The 14,548-nt window shown below is 42.5% G+C and overlaps 2 protein-coding genes across 11 annotated transcripts in view; both read right to left on the bottom strand.

Moving 5' to 3' along the window:
- The window catches only part of FSD1L (fibronectin type III and SPRY domain containing 1 like), a 63,127-nt gene extending 57,352 nt beyond the window's left edge, over positions 1-5,775 (bottom strand). For 6 of the 10 annotated variants that reach the window (XM_081066247.1, XM_081066253.1, XM_081066251.1 and 3 more), the window contains exon 1: positions 5,599-5,775. In XM_081066247.1, coding sequence (XP_080922373.1) covers positions 5,599-5,613 — 15 coding nt within the window. In that variant the 5' untranslated portion in view covers positions 5,614-5,775. Of the gene's footprint in view, positions 1-5,136; positions 5,283-5,598 lie in introns of all 10 variants that reach the window. The other 4 variants (XM_081066254.1, XM_081066256.1, XM_081066257.1 and 1 more) reach the window with 3 other exon arrangements.
- A 6,056-nt stretch (positions 5,776-11,831) lies between these two features.
- The window catches only part of SLC44A1 (solute carrier family 44 member 1), a 177,501-nt gene continuing 174,784 nt past the window's right edge, over positions 11,832-14,548 (bottom strand). The window contains exon 16 of the mRNA XM_081066246.1: positions 11,832-12,900. Coding sequence (XP_080922372.1) covers positions 12,886-12,900 — 15 coding nt within the window. The 3' untranslated portion in view covers positions 11,832-12,885. The remainder of the gene's footprint in view (positions 12,901-14,548) is intronic.

Here is a 14,548-nt window from a genome sequence, read left to right as displayed (position 1 = left end):
ATAAAAGATTCATGACATATTAAGTGAAAGGTAAATTATAAAGCAGTATATATAACATGATACCATAGTATTTTAAGTTTCCATATGCATAAAAAAAGACTGGAATGTAATACATACAAATGTTAAAAGAGGTTATCTTTGGGTGGAAGGATTATGGATGATTTTTATCTTCATTTATCTGTATTTTCTATTTTCCTACCATAAGCTTATATTACTTATAACAAAAATACAAAGGTTGGCTGTGCTAACACTTTATAATAAATTAGTTCAAGATATAATTAGCTATCAATCAACCAGTATCAATAACTGAGACCAGATACTATCAGAACATGTGAGTGGGAAGAGGTGCCAACTGAGGATATAAATCACAGAAGAAAGCTGGAGACAAAATCCACCAACTTCAAAACATTGTCCACCCTAGGGTGGAATATCTATCACTAAGGTAAACGTTCAAAGTGTTTGCTGCATGAATAATCCTGCTTACATTCAGCTAGGCATTGCAAAGAAGCACTAGATTAACTTTTTTTTTTTTTTTAAAAAGGTCCACTTCACTATATTTCTAATTTCTTAAACTGCAAAGTTCAACAAGAAATGAAGACACCTGTATTTAAATATAGTGATCATGAGTAGGTCAGTACAGTCCTTTGAAGAGGATACCTCATGCCTTGTGTATCATCCCAGATTACTTTGATCTATTCCACATAAATGTTTGCAGTTTGTGCTAGGCTGGGGTTTATAAAACCCCTTATACTTGTTCACAGCTCTATTTTAGAAAGCTAAGACCTTCCCTCAAAAAACAAAAATTGGGGGACCAACCCAGTGGCTCAGGCGGTTAGAGCTCCATGCTCCTAACTCCAAAGGCAGCCGGTTCGATTCCCCCATGGGCTAGTGGTGGGCTCTCAGCCACAAGGTTGCCAGTTCAATTCCTCAAGTCCTGCAAGGGATGGTGGGCAGCGCCCCCTGCAACTAAAATTGAACATGGCACTTTGAGCTGAGCTGCCTCTGAGCTCCCGGATGGCTCACTTGGTTGGAATGCATCCTCTCAACCACAAGGTTGCCAGTTCAACTCCCGCAAGGGATGGTGGGCTCCGCCCCCTGCAACTAGCAATGGCAACTGGACCTGGAACTGAGCTGTGCCCTCCACAACTAAGACTGAAAGGACAACAACTTGACTTGGAAAAAAAAAGTCCTGGAAATACACACTGTTCCCCAATAAAGTCCTGTTCCCCTTCCCCAATAAAAAAAGGGGGAAAAAGGCCTTAAAAAAGAAATTGCTGGAGAGAGGGAAAATACACATACATACACACAAACACACACACAGTACCAAAAAGTGTATACACATTTTAAGGAAAAAAACTATTAGAATTGTAATACTCAATATATACCGATAACAAAAGATGAAGACAAGTCACATTTTACTTCTACAATTACAAGAGGTGCTCAAAGTGGTTACTATCAGTGTAATTATAATAGGTTTTGTATGTGTCTATATACACATATGTATACACATATATATACACATATATATACACGGGTATATATATGTATATGTATGTATATATACACGTGTATATACACACACACACACATACACACACACACACATATATATATATATAAAGCAGAAAAATAATGATTTTATTTGGGACAAGAAAGATCAAATTCCTGGGTTTTATCTAAATCATGTTCTATACTTTCTATCAACTATTTTCACTAGTCTTAACTAGCTTCTTTTTAAAAAACTACTTTATAGGAGTTTATTCCTGTTAGCATCTTAAGTTTTAATTACTTTAATCCTACCACCATTTAAAAGCAAAGGATTCAGGCACGAAGGGTGGTAATGAAAGAAGCCTGAGCGGCGAAGATAGACCCGGGTTGACTCCTGACTACTCCCTGCCTGCTGTGTGACTCCGAACAACTCACTTAACCTCTCGGAGTTTCATTCTCCATATCTGTGCAACAGGAGTAAGAGCTGTTGTGAGAGTTTGAAGCAGTCTACCACAATACTGGATGCAAAACAATACCCAATTTTCATTTCTGTTTCCCTTCCTCGGGAAATGTTTTTTTAACAAGAGGAAGGCGGACCAACATTAGACAGTTGGTATTATACGATGTGGTGGATTGGAGGTCTTTGGTCATTGAACTGCTAAGGTACAATATGAAAGCAAAGGATAGCAAACACCAGAGTTTGCCTGGGAGGAACCTGGGATAAAGCAGGTAAGTGTAGACATGCTACTTGCTACAGGCTGTCATGCTTTAAACTCCCCCTACTCAGTTCAATCTCCAAACTCTAGGTTTGCCCACTCTTATACAGTCAAGCCTCAGCTGACTGTCACTAACCCTTTCCAAGTAGAAGAAAGTAAAGAACACACAGTAAAAAGTGGGGGAAAGCAAACAATTGACAATGTATGCTCTGGGTGATGCCCTTCCTCTGGGACCCCTTCCCTCTTCCTCTTCTCTTTTATTATTCCTACAGCATGGACCTTTTGCTAGAAACAGTAACTCCTATGAATGTGAATGATCTCTTGTATAAAAATTTAACTTAAACTATCAAATTTTAAGCACCAAGATTCTAGAAAGGCACAAATGTCTCATTTGTTTCAATGGTTTCTTTGAATATACACATTTTATCAGGTAAAGAAACCTTTGGGATTTTATCTTAAAACCACTTAAGGACATAATCAAAAGGTTTAAGTATCAAACAAAACCACCTATCTATAACACATCCTGTTCACAAAAGTGTCCCAGAAACTTGATATAAACAAAATCCCTCTGTTTATTTCTGGGAGATAATACTGTGGTTCTCTGTATCCAACAGTATGCCTTACATACCCAAGGCAATTATATTTTCTTCCTCTACTCAAACAAAGCATCTGTTGCTAACACAACACTGAAGTCCAAGTTATTTTCACGGACAAAAAAAGCAGCTGGTCAAGCTAATCCATTTGCTGACTAGCCACCATCAAGCTTCTGTAAGACTGTCCAGTTAACTGAACCTCTATTGTCTGATTGCATGAGCCAGAACTTCCAATCTTCTTTCAACTAGGATTTAACAACTCTTCTTTGGCACCACCATTTGAAATCATTTCTTACATACATTAAAAACAGAAAACATACTTTCATATTAAGGACAAAGGTTAAAAAAAATTGGCGAGACTGGGTTAGAAAAATAGTTACACAAATTAACAAAAAAAAGAAGCGTTATTTTGAAGTTGGAATTATGAAATTAGTAACAACAGCTAACAGATAGTACTCATGTGTGCACCAACTGATTTTTAAAAATTAACATGATTCTCACAATAACCCTTTGAGATAAGTATAATTATTATCTCTATAGATGAGGAAATGGAGACACACACAGCAAATTATCCAAGCTCAGTTAACTGATAAATTGTAGGACTGGAGAACAGGCTCCAAAGCCATCCTCTTAATAATTTAAAGCCCAAATCCCAATGCCTTACAAACAGGTGTATATATTCAAGCCATTGTCACCCTTTGCCACTTACAGTACCTAACTATTTTCCTTACACTAAGATACCATTCCTGCTCCCCTTTTCACTTTAACAGTCCATAGTAGGAAAGAAAAATCATGCCAAGGATGTACTACTTACTGTCCTATTTAAAGAGAAATAAATATCCAGTGTTTAGTTCATTATTACTTGAGGTATATAATTGATTCTGCAGTATTCATGATTATAGTTCACGGTGATAAGCATTAACACCAGATACTCGTTTTAAGATATAAAACAAAATGAAGGTTTTTTTTTTAATTAGAAATATTATTTGATACCCCCAGTGAAATTCAACACATTTTCTAATATTGTGAAGTTGCTTCTCAAAGTTATCGCAAATAAGCTACATTAATGGCAGTAAGAAAGAAGAGTTATTTCTTTGCTACCTCTGAAGAAACCACACATGGTACATATAGGTACTCAAATACATCATTTGGAATGAGAACAAGTAAGTTCAAATCTTATTTAGCCTATGGCTAGTGATATAACCTTGAAGGAGTCACAACCTCCTTAAATCCTCATTAAAGTGAGGGATAATGCATGCCTTTGCAATACAAGCTGATCCATATTAAAATACTTTTAAAAATTATATTTTACAGCGCATAGAGTATTTTAGCACTTTGTAAACTTTAATAACACTGTTTTTGTAACTATTTACCTGATTTTTACAATAACTCTATAAAATATTCTTACTTCCACTGCATAGATAGGGAAATAGATTAATCACAGTTAAGTGCTTTACTCCATATCACAGAGCCAGTAAACAGCGGAATGGAACCCAAGTTTCTGGACTCCAAAACTTTGCCCTTTCATTTGCCCTGAACAAACACCATTCAGGTATCATATGACTTTTATCTAAAAAGTTAAATAAGCTGTGAAATGTTTTACAAATTTAGGCAGAGATGTTTTAAACGTCTTTTCAAAACACAAAAGGTAGTTTTTTAAAAATGTCTTACTAATAGTCACAGAAATAAAAATTGAGTAGACCCAACTGAGTTTCAAGATGCACGCATACAATGAAATCACCTGCACTTTTGTTAAATTCTGTAATAGTCAATGTATCATAACACTCTTCTCTCACGCCCCCAGCGTTCCTCAAGGAGGTGAATCCAGGCAAAAGTACAGAAAACATTGTTCTAGTAAGTCTTTCCAGTGCTTTCTGTCTAATAATAGAAAAGAATGCCCTCTTGGATATGCCCTTATTTTTCCCTGCTACATTATTAATAACACTTGCTTCCTTACTGTACTATATTTCAGTTACTATAATCTAACAAAGAGAACAGAGTGGTTGATGTCTGCATAGGGATGATGGCTGAATATTAATAACTCACTTCTAATTGTATTGAAAACATTGGCTATGTTCTCGAACTTGTTTTTGTTGTTCTTCTTAACTGAAACGGCTAGTTCTGTATATCCTCTCCTTAACTGGTTCGGAAAGTATAAAACACGCCACGATCACCACTAAGGTAACTGTAACTAGCCACACACTACTAGTCAGGGTGGAACCGCTGGCCTGACAACTCTTTCCCCACGATTTAATCAACACTAAACACTGAGACCCGCTTATACTAGAGAAGCGGGGGTGGGCAGGCAGGGGTGGTACTAAGGAGATTTGGTTCCCGACCTAAAGAAGCACGCACGGTGCCAAGAGTCCTAGGCGGAGACAGGGCGTTGGAAAGAGCATCAGCTTCGGCGTCAGCAGGGAGACCCCAGGTGCCTCAGTGTCCTCCTCTGCTGGGAAGGGATAAACCCTCAGTGGCATCTGGGAGGCTGCGAGAATCAAGGGGGGCCTAGAGAGCTGCAGGACACGATCAACCACTGGGAACCCCTCCCTGTTTCCCCCCAGGAGCCCGGGCCCAGGACCAAGTGCAGCGCACAGGCCAGCCTGGGTCACCAGGCGCGGTCCCCACTGCCCCGCGGGCGCCCCTTCTCTCCCTCCGGGGAGAACGGCCGGGGGGCCTCGCCCTCGGGGGTCGCAGCCCAGCCGGGCCCCACCGGGCCCGCGCGCCAAGCCCCCACGCCGGCCGGGCCGCCCCGCCCACCCTGCTCCCGGCCCCCGCGGGCCCGCGCCCCCCACCCCGCTTACTTTCTGGGAGTCCATGGCCAGGGGCTAAGTCCGCTGGGCCCGAAACCGCGTCGAAGAACCGCGTGCGATGGCGAAGGAGGTCCGACAGGCCAAGACCGCTACCCGCGGCCGCCGCTTCCTGGGCCGCCGCCGCCCGAGCCACAGCCCGCACCGGCGCCGCCCGGCCCCGCCCGCTCCGCGCCCAGCCCGCGCGCGCGCCCTCGTCGCGCCTCGGTTGCCAGGGTGAAAGGGCGGCCCGCGCATGCGCGTCGCGGGGACTGGCCCGCGCTGGGTGCTGGGCGCCGGGAGGGAACCGCAGGCAGGAGAGAGTGCGCGCGGGTCCTTTAAGGAGCTTCTCCTTCCTCCCCCCCAGTCTCCCTCCTCCGGCGCGCGCGATCGCTGCAGGCCTTGGAATGGACCACTGGGCCTCCAGCAGCCCGGCCCATGGGAAGGGCGCAGGAAGGAAAACTGGCGGTGGAGATAGATGAGCCCCCTCTCCATCCTGCAGGCATCTGAAGCAGGTGGAGGACCAACCAGGCTAGCCTAGGCCCAGCTGTCCCGTGAGAAGGAAAGGGCTAGGGTGGAGATGTGATGGCCAAGGCCTGTAGGAACTTGGCAGAAAGGTGGGTAGACTGTGGAGTCTGGTAGACCTTTCTTTCCCAGAGAGCCCCCCCCCCCCCCCCCCCCGGACACGTCGCTATCTGTGATTTTGAGCGAGTCACTCTCCCTGAGCCTGTTCCATCTTAGGTAAAACAAAGAGAAATGATGCTGACTTCGCAGAGCATTGTAAGGATTAAATAACGTATTTGAAGGGCCCGGTACCTACTTAAAGCTCAGTATATTATAGTAATTCGTGGGGAGCTAGAACACCTTCAGTCTGGAATGGAGGGACAGTGCAGACTGTAGAAAGATAGGCTTGAAAATGTTCTTCCCCAACCAGACAGGCCTCATCCTCCATTTCATTGACTCTAGTGAGGCTCAGAAGAGTTCAACTGGGCAATCACTTACGATGAATGAACAAAAGGGAACTACATATTGAGTACCTACTAGGTACCAGTTCTATGAACTGAGAATTCAGCAGTGACAAGGCCCAGCTCTCTTGCAGAGCTTACAATCTGGTATGGGAGGTTGACCGAAAAATAAATAAATAGATAGATAGATAATTAATTAATGAGAGATGGTTAGAGGTGCCCTAAAGAAAAATCATATGGTAATGGACTCAGAATTGTGAGGGCTTATTTTCCATAGGATAGTCAGGGAAGGGCTCTTTCAGAAGTTACCTGAGTGAAGTGACCTCACCCAAAGATCTGGGGAAGAGCATTCTAGATGGAAGGAACAGCAAATACAAAGGTCCTAAGAAGGCAAGAGCTTTATGTTTAAGGAACAGCATTTATCCTACAAGGCTGTAATTATTGCTGTACATGGGTCTCCTTGACTATACTGTGATTTCCTTGAGGGCCTGCCATCTAGTATGCACTCAACAAATCCTCCGTTAACTGGACCGATATGTATAAGAAACAGGATGAAGGTCACAAAAAGGGAAAACAGGAACTTGGCTCAAGCTAGGTGGGTAGTGCTTGAAGGCCAGGGTCCAGGGAGGGCCTATGAGTATGATTTGCTCCTGCAGCTGAAAGGACTAATGTCATGCAGTCTTGCAAAGAGATGGTCCATCTCTTGGTACCAAGGAAAAGGAGCCTCCCATCCAAGCTGTTCTAATACGCCAAGGAGCAGTGAGAGCAGCCGGACACCCAGCCACGAGCCCACTTTTGCAACCACAAAGGCCATTCTCTGCACTGTGCACAGACTGCAGCTGAGTCAGTTTCCCACGAGGGAGAAATGGAGCTCCAGGAACTGGAGAACATCAAAGGTCAAACCACCTGACTGCGACCTCCCCAACTTTGGCCCTGCCTGCCACTGTGGGACCCACCACTAAGGGGAAGAAATAGCATTTAGAGCTGTCTTCAGTTCTCTTGCTCCAAGGACTTTACCTGCTACTGTCAGAGGGCAACTCCTGGGCACTTTGTGACTGATGGGCATAACCACAGGCAGAAAGAGGCTTTGGAGACAGTGAGTCACAGATGAAATGTGATCACCAGATTCTGTCACAGGCCACAGTCCCAAGGAGCTCACTCCTGGCTGCTTGCCCTCTCCATCTCCTGTTTTTCCCTGCAGCCCAGCCAGAAGCCTGCAGCGTTTGACAAGAGGTCTACCCCATTTGACTTCTGCCCTCACCAGGTCTCTGTCACTATGGCCACTCTGGCTCCCTTGACCAGGTCACTGGAGCCTTCTGCTTCCCCTCCTTCCTATCCAGGAATAGCTAGTCTCCTCTGGTTGTGACTTTTATCTTCCCCAGCACATACAGGCTCTCCCGCCACAGTCACTCACCTAGTTGGAGTAACTCACTAAGTCTGCACCCACCAACCCATTCCTGGTGCTTCTGGCTTAAAGGCAAGTCCTTTGCTTTTTCTGTACTTACCTTTTCCCAGCCAAGTCAGTTTAGAAATTTGCAAAAGTAGCCTTACTAATAAACTAAAGCATTCTCAAATGTATTCCCAGGGCCAGCTGCGTCAGCACCACCTGGTAACTTGTTAGAAGTGCAAATTCTCAGGCTTCATCCTCAGATGTACTAAATCAGAAACTCTGGGAGTGGGGTGTAATGTATTTTAACACGACCTCCAGGTTATTCTAATGCACACTAAAGCTTAAGGATCATTGAACTAAGAGAAAGCACATTGCTTACATTTTGTAAAAAGGATGAAAGGAGCTAGGGAGGCATAAAAACAGGTGACATTTCACCTCTTAGGTTTCTGCTACTAGGATGTTAGGATAGCCTCAGGGTTGACACTGCTGATGTAAACAGTCTGACAAAATTGTGTCTTCCAGAGCCAGGTTCCCTGTCCTCTCTTGCCAAGCATTGCCTGCAGCCCGAGATCCCTCATAAATTCTGGGGTTCCCCCATCTCTTGGAAGAGAACCTTCCTTCCCTTAAGTGTTGCCAACAGTCTTCCCCTTTAGGTAGAGGGCCACAGGCCTGGAGTCAGTGGCCTGAATTTAAATCCTGACCCTGTGGCTTACCTTGTGCAGCCTTCAGAGTCATTTAACCTCAATAAGCCTTAATTTCCTCATGTGTAACATAGCAATCATAATAGTGATTCCCAGTTAGGGTTGTGAGGATTAAGGGAGATTACGTATGCAAAGCTTCTGGTTTCGTACCCATTTAGCAAACGGTAACTGTTACTATTATTACTCCCCTGCACATCATATCCTTCTGTGCCACCCTTGTGTGGCTTTCTCCCTTTCAATCTTTGGGGCCTTAGAAGTTCTGAGCTCACCCCTAACTCCCCCTTTCCCTGATATACCTGGCTTTTCTGAAGCACCATCACTGCCCTGATACTGCTCTTTTTTGAAGCCCCAAATCTCCACCTGCTGCTCCCTGTTACTAATATCTGGCCTGAGTCTTGGCACACACCACCTAGTCCGGAGGAACCCTGAGCTTCTCTAAGCCTCAGTTTCTTCAGCTGTGAAATAGGTGTCATAACAGTACCACCTACAAGGGGTGCTGAGTGAATTAAATGAGATAATTCATGTTAAGTGTTTAGCACAGTGTCTAGCATATAATAAGCATTCAAAAAATATTAGCGATTATCATCTCTTCCCAACCACAGAAACCTAATTCTTTTTTTCCTGCCTTCTTCTGCCTAAAAACAAAGTCACTCAAAACTGCTGGAACCCCTGGGACCACAGAATACTAATTTCTGATCCTAGAAACTTATGATAGACACTTAATTTCTCATAGCAGGGAGAGGATGGTTCTGCTCTGATGTGAGCTGGAGCTCTGTGGGGTGGGCTAGCTCCATACTTGGAGAGCTCTAAGCAAAATGAGTAGTCAGTACACACAAACCTGACAAAGGGCCTGGAAACCATGTGAGAAGAGACACAATTAAAGCACCTATGAGTATTTAGCCTGGAGAGGAAAAAATTCAGGGAGGATGTGGCATACTTCAAATCTCTCTAGGGCTGTTGTGTGGAAAAGGGAGCTGACGTGTTCTCTAGCATCCCACAGGTATTATAGAATTAGACCCAATGGATGGAAGCTACAGAAAGATAGATTTCCCCTCAACAAAAGTCCAACTTTCTAACAGAGCCATCCATACAAAACTGGAATGAACTTTGTTTCGTAGTGAGGTCACCATCAGTGGAGGTATCCAAGTAGGGGGCTGGGCATTTGCTTGGCAGAGCTATCCTAGCGGAATCAGGCACTGGAAGGTAGCTGGCAATGATAATTTTAACACCTTTTTGAACACTGATGTTCTATCATTCTTCAAACTAGAGGCCAATAACTATTCATTCCCTTTCTGACTCAGCTTTGCAATTATACACACCTCTGGAATGTGCTCTGAATCTCTTCTTCCCAAACTCACTCTCATATGATCATTGCAAGAGGCCCCACTCCTTCCTGGGAGAGGGCATGAGAGGGGCATTTAACTAGGCTATAGCAATTGTGATATTACCATGTCACAATACTTTCTCCATGTATGATGGCCTGTTTTATGCTAGGCACTGGGGACACTGAAATGAGTGAGGTCTGGAAGACACAGGTGTTTCCATCACATCCTGCCTTGCTCTGGAAATGCCTCTTGGTCAGAGAATGACCAAGGACAAAGCAAATGTGTCTGCCTGTCGATCCCATTGTGAAAGGATGCTGGCCTTCAGCCAGGTCTCTCCAACACAGAGGAACAGCCTCTCTGTTCCCAGCAAGAACATTACTCAGCATCCCCTCTCCTCTGCATACACTCTGAAAATGATGTGGGCCGGATTGAGACTGGGTGATTGAAACTAGGGAGATAAAAGACCATAGTGAATTCACTGCACCTCTATTTCACTGGCGAAGCACCCAGACTCCCATCCCAGACCGTCTGAATTCAAATATCAAGTCTTAACAACTACGTTGCCTTAATATCTCTGTACCTCAATTTTCTTATTTGTAAAATGAAAGTATTAACAGCACCCATTTGAAAGGGTTGTCATAAAGATAAATGACAGTGTATATAAAGTGCTTAGAATGATGCCTGATATGTAGAAAGTACATAATATGTTAGCTATCTATTATTATTTTCTAAAATAAGTCATTCTACTGAGTACATCACCAGGAAACGAGGATGTTTGTGAGCCCTTTGGTACTGCAATGTCATTGCTGTCAGGTTCAGATGGCTCTCTAGTACATCAGCACTTCCTAGGGAAATAAGTCTCTTGAAATCCATCCCTCATTTTGAGGGTCAGTTTGAAAATTTCCCTAGCAATAGGAGTTTGAAGGGGAAAGGACTTACAGTGGAAGGGTAGGACTTAAGCAGACAAGAAAGGAAGACATGATCTCTTAACAGCCTGAGCAAAGGTGGGGTTGAGCACAACTCCAGGGAATGGATATAGGAGAAGAAACGAATGGAAATAGCAACCTTCAATGGCCAAATGCCAGGGAGATATTAAGAAAGCTTTGCAACTTATAAAAGATGAAAATTCTGCAGCCATGAAAAATTATCTTGATGAAAAATACATGGCAATGTGGGAGAAAGCTTTTGATATGACAATCTAAAAATGAAACAAAACCTTAGAACTTATTTTCTAAATACAATTGGACAATGTCTAGTACAGAAAAGTAACTCATATATTTATAAAGTTTTCTTTTGTTTATAACTTTTACCTTAGGTGAAGTGGCATCCTATTTGAAAGCCCAACCTGGTTTTCTGTTATGAAATCCATGACCTACAGATATTATATGTCTGCTTTTCTGCTTAGGTAAAAGTGAAAGACAAGGAAAATGGCTTTGAAATGTAAACTCAAATTCGTCATGACTTCCTCATGGTTACAAAAAAGAGAAGAAAAAAGGGGAGGTGGAAAGAAAGGTTAGTAGGGGTCAGATTGCTGTGGTCTCTAAATTGCAGGCTGGGGTGTTGGGATTTGAGCATGTGGTAAAAGGGAAGCCACTTCCAAGTTTAAGAGCAAAGAGCTATTTTAAGAAACTTGATTTGGCAGGAAGAAAAGGAAGGAATGAGTGGCATGAGCCTGGGGTGAGGAGTTGGCTGGGGATGCAGAGGGCCTGACCTTTCTCTTCTACTCCGTCCCTTAACCTTCCCTGCTTACATCCCTACAGCTCTCTACCCTTCCCCTACCACCATTAGAATACGGTGATTATCTCAACATCACAAATCTTCAAGTAGTTTTTCAGTCAACTGGAAAAAAACACACACAATAAATTGGCCTTAATGAAAACAGTTGGCTTTCTTCCTGAGTCATCCAAAACAGGGGTCAGCAAACTTTCTGGAAAGGCCCAGAAAGTCAATATTTTAGGCTTTGCAGGCCATAAAGGTCTGCCATTGTAGAGAGAAAGCAGGCGTAGATAATACATAAAGCATTGGGTGTGGCTGTGTTCCCACAAAACTTTATTTATAAAAATAGGTCGGGGGCTGATTTGACTCACCGGCCATAGTTAATCAACTTCTGATCTGAAAGAACATTGTGTTATTTTTCTTAGAAAATAATTCTGTGATTCTTTGGTGACTCTAAAGCCTCCTTGACCTTCTCTCTCAGGCACTTCCCATGTACCCTCATCCCCGCCTCTATTTATGAAAGGAAGACCAGTGATGATGTGATGGGCTAGTTATCTCTAGAACAGTAATAGACAAAGCAGCATGTTAAAGTGGAGGGGCTTTGGATTTAGACCTCGATTTGAGCCCTGACTCTGCCAATTGTGGGATCTTACTTATACATAGCGCACAACCCCTTTGAGCTTCTGTTTGCTCGGAGGCAACATGAAGAAAATAAGTGCAACTTCATGGAATTTTTGTGAGGATTAAATGTTTGTAAAGTACCCAGCCTGATGACTGGCCTGGAACAGGCACTCAACAAGTAGTTATTAACCCACACTGTCCCTATAAATAGCAGTCAAACAGGACAGACACAGCCCAAATGAGGAGAATTCCATTGTGGGTCCAGCCTTCAGATCAGTGCTGGCACTGCGGTGAGAAGTAGCAAGGATCACTTTAGCATACATGAGGCTAGATAAGGAGACAACAGTAAATTTGAAGACACTGCTGCAAGACAGATTTGTATCAAATGCTTCTGATTAATTATTTATTAGGCAGCCCCATTGTACTAAATCCACTTGGCTGTCAGTGGTTTGGGAACGTGGTTACATGCTTTCATTGAAGTAATACTATCCTGCTCTTCATGTACAGACTCAACAGCTGGTGAGTGGGAGAACCTTGTATAAACAGCCTCCTCTGAGTTCATTTTTCCAGGCTCAAGGGACCAGTCACCTTTTCTTCAGCTGAAAAATAAACACATCAAGAAAATGAATGTTTCTCTCCTAGGGGAACGTGACACAATGAGAAGTAATCAATAACAAAAAATAGTGTGGGATCATCTTTAGAGAAAACGCTGTGAAATGTAATAAGGCTAAACACACACAGGAGAGAGAGAGAGAGAGAGAGAGAGAGAGAGAGAGAGAGATTTAATAGGTGTAACAAGAGTCTACGGTTTTCTGTGTAGTATTCTGTTCTTATTCTTGCAACTTTTTTGTACGTTTGAAATAATTTCCAACTAAAAAGAAGTGTTTTCTCAAGTTTGACAAGCAAACAAGCATGGGGCTGCTGCAGGACATGCAGAGGTGTCAGATACAGTCCTGACAAGGCACTTGGAGAGCTTGGACTTGGGAAAAGGGGACATAAAACAGTTCTGTGATTCAAATACCTGATGGAGTCGGGGTAAGATCTCCTGATACACCCATCTCCACAATAAGCTTTTCTTGTTCCCAGGTGCCTAAGACAGGATGTATGTAGCACTAAGAATAACATTGCTTGAACCCTGTACCATAAGTTTCATTTTAGGGTTTTAGAATTGAGACTTTCATTTCACATGCCTGTTACTGCCTCTTTGCTGGTCCCCCTGCCTCAGTTTCTCCCCAACTTCAATCCATTTTGCAAACTGCTCATAGAATAAATTCCTAAATCATTGTTCTCACAACATCAGCTCCTCACTCAAGAAATTGCAACGACTTCCTATTTCCACAACACCTTATCTATAGTTTCCTGTCTAATCAGTTCCATGTTTTATGATTTTACATGTTTTGACTTGTAGTTTCAACTTTCATGGTTTGTTTTCCGCCATTACTGAAAATTACAGAACCTATGATTAGAGTGACATCTGATAAAGGTTGATGCTTAGTAACAGTCATGTGGCCTGAACACTACCGTGATTCCCCCAAAATAAGACCGAGCTGGACCATCAGCTCTAATGTGTCTTTCGGAGCAAAATTAATATAAGACCCGGTCTTATAGTAAAATAAGACCGGGTCTTATATAACATAATATAATATAAGACCCGGTCTTATTTTACTTATAGTAAAATAAGACCGGGTCTTATATAACATAATGTAATATAAGACCCGGTCTTGTATTAATATAAGACCGGGTCTTATATTAATTTTTGCTCCAAAAGATGCATTGCAGCTGATGGTCCAGCTAGGTCTTATTTTCAGGGAAATACAGTAGGCTTATGCCAAAGTTGTGATTTGTCTGAGATTGAAGTAAAAGTTCTTTCCTCCAATTTTTTAAAAAAAAATTTAAATAAACTTTTAAATTTTATAATAGTTTTAGGTTTACAGAAAAGATAATACTGAGAGTTCCCATGTACTCCACATCTAGTTTCCCCTATGTTAACATCTAGTTTCCCCTATGTTAACATCTTTCATCACTATGGTACATTTCTCACAACTAATGAACCCACACTGGCACATAGTTATTAACTAAACTCCATACTTTATTCCAGATTTTATTGATTTTCCCTAATGTCCTTTTCTATTCCAGGATTCCATCCAGGACACCACATTACATTTAGCTTTCCTCTTTTTGTAAATTTTAAAATATTATTTTAAAAGCCAAATATAACTAAAGTGTATCGTCTCCATTCCCTCATTA

The sequence above is a fragment of the Rhinolophus hipposideros genome (assembly GCF_964194185.1).
Source record: "Rhinolophus hipposideros genome assembly, chromosome: 11".
In the NCBI taxonomy this organism is placed as follows: Eukaryota; Metazoa; Chordata; class Mammalia; order Chiroptera; family Rhinolophidae; genus Rhinolophus; species Rhinolophus hipposideros.
Note: the sequence above shows the minus strand (reverse complement) of the source record. Positions and strands in the feature narration are given on the sequence as shown.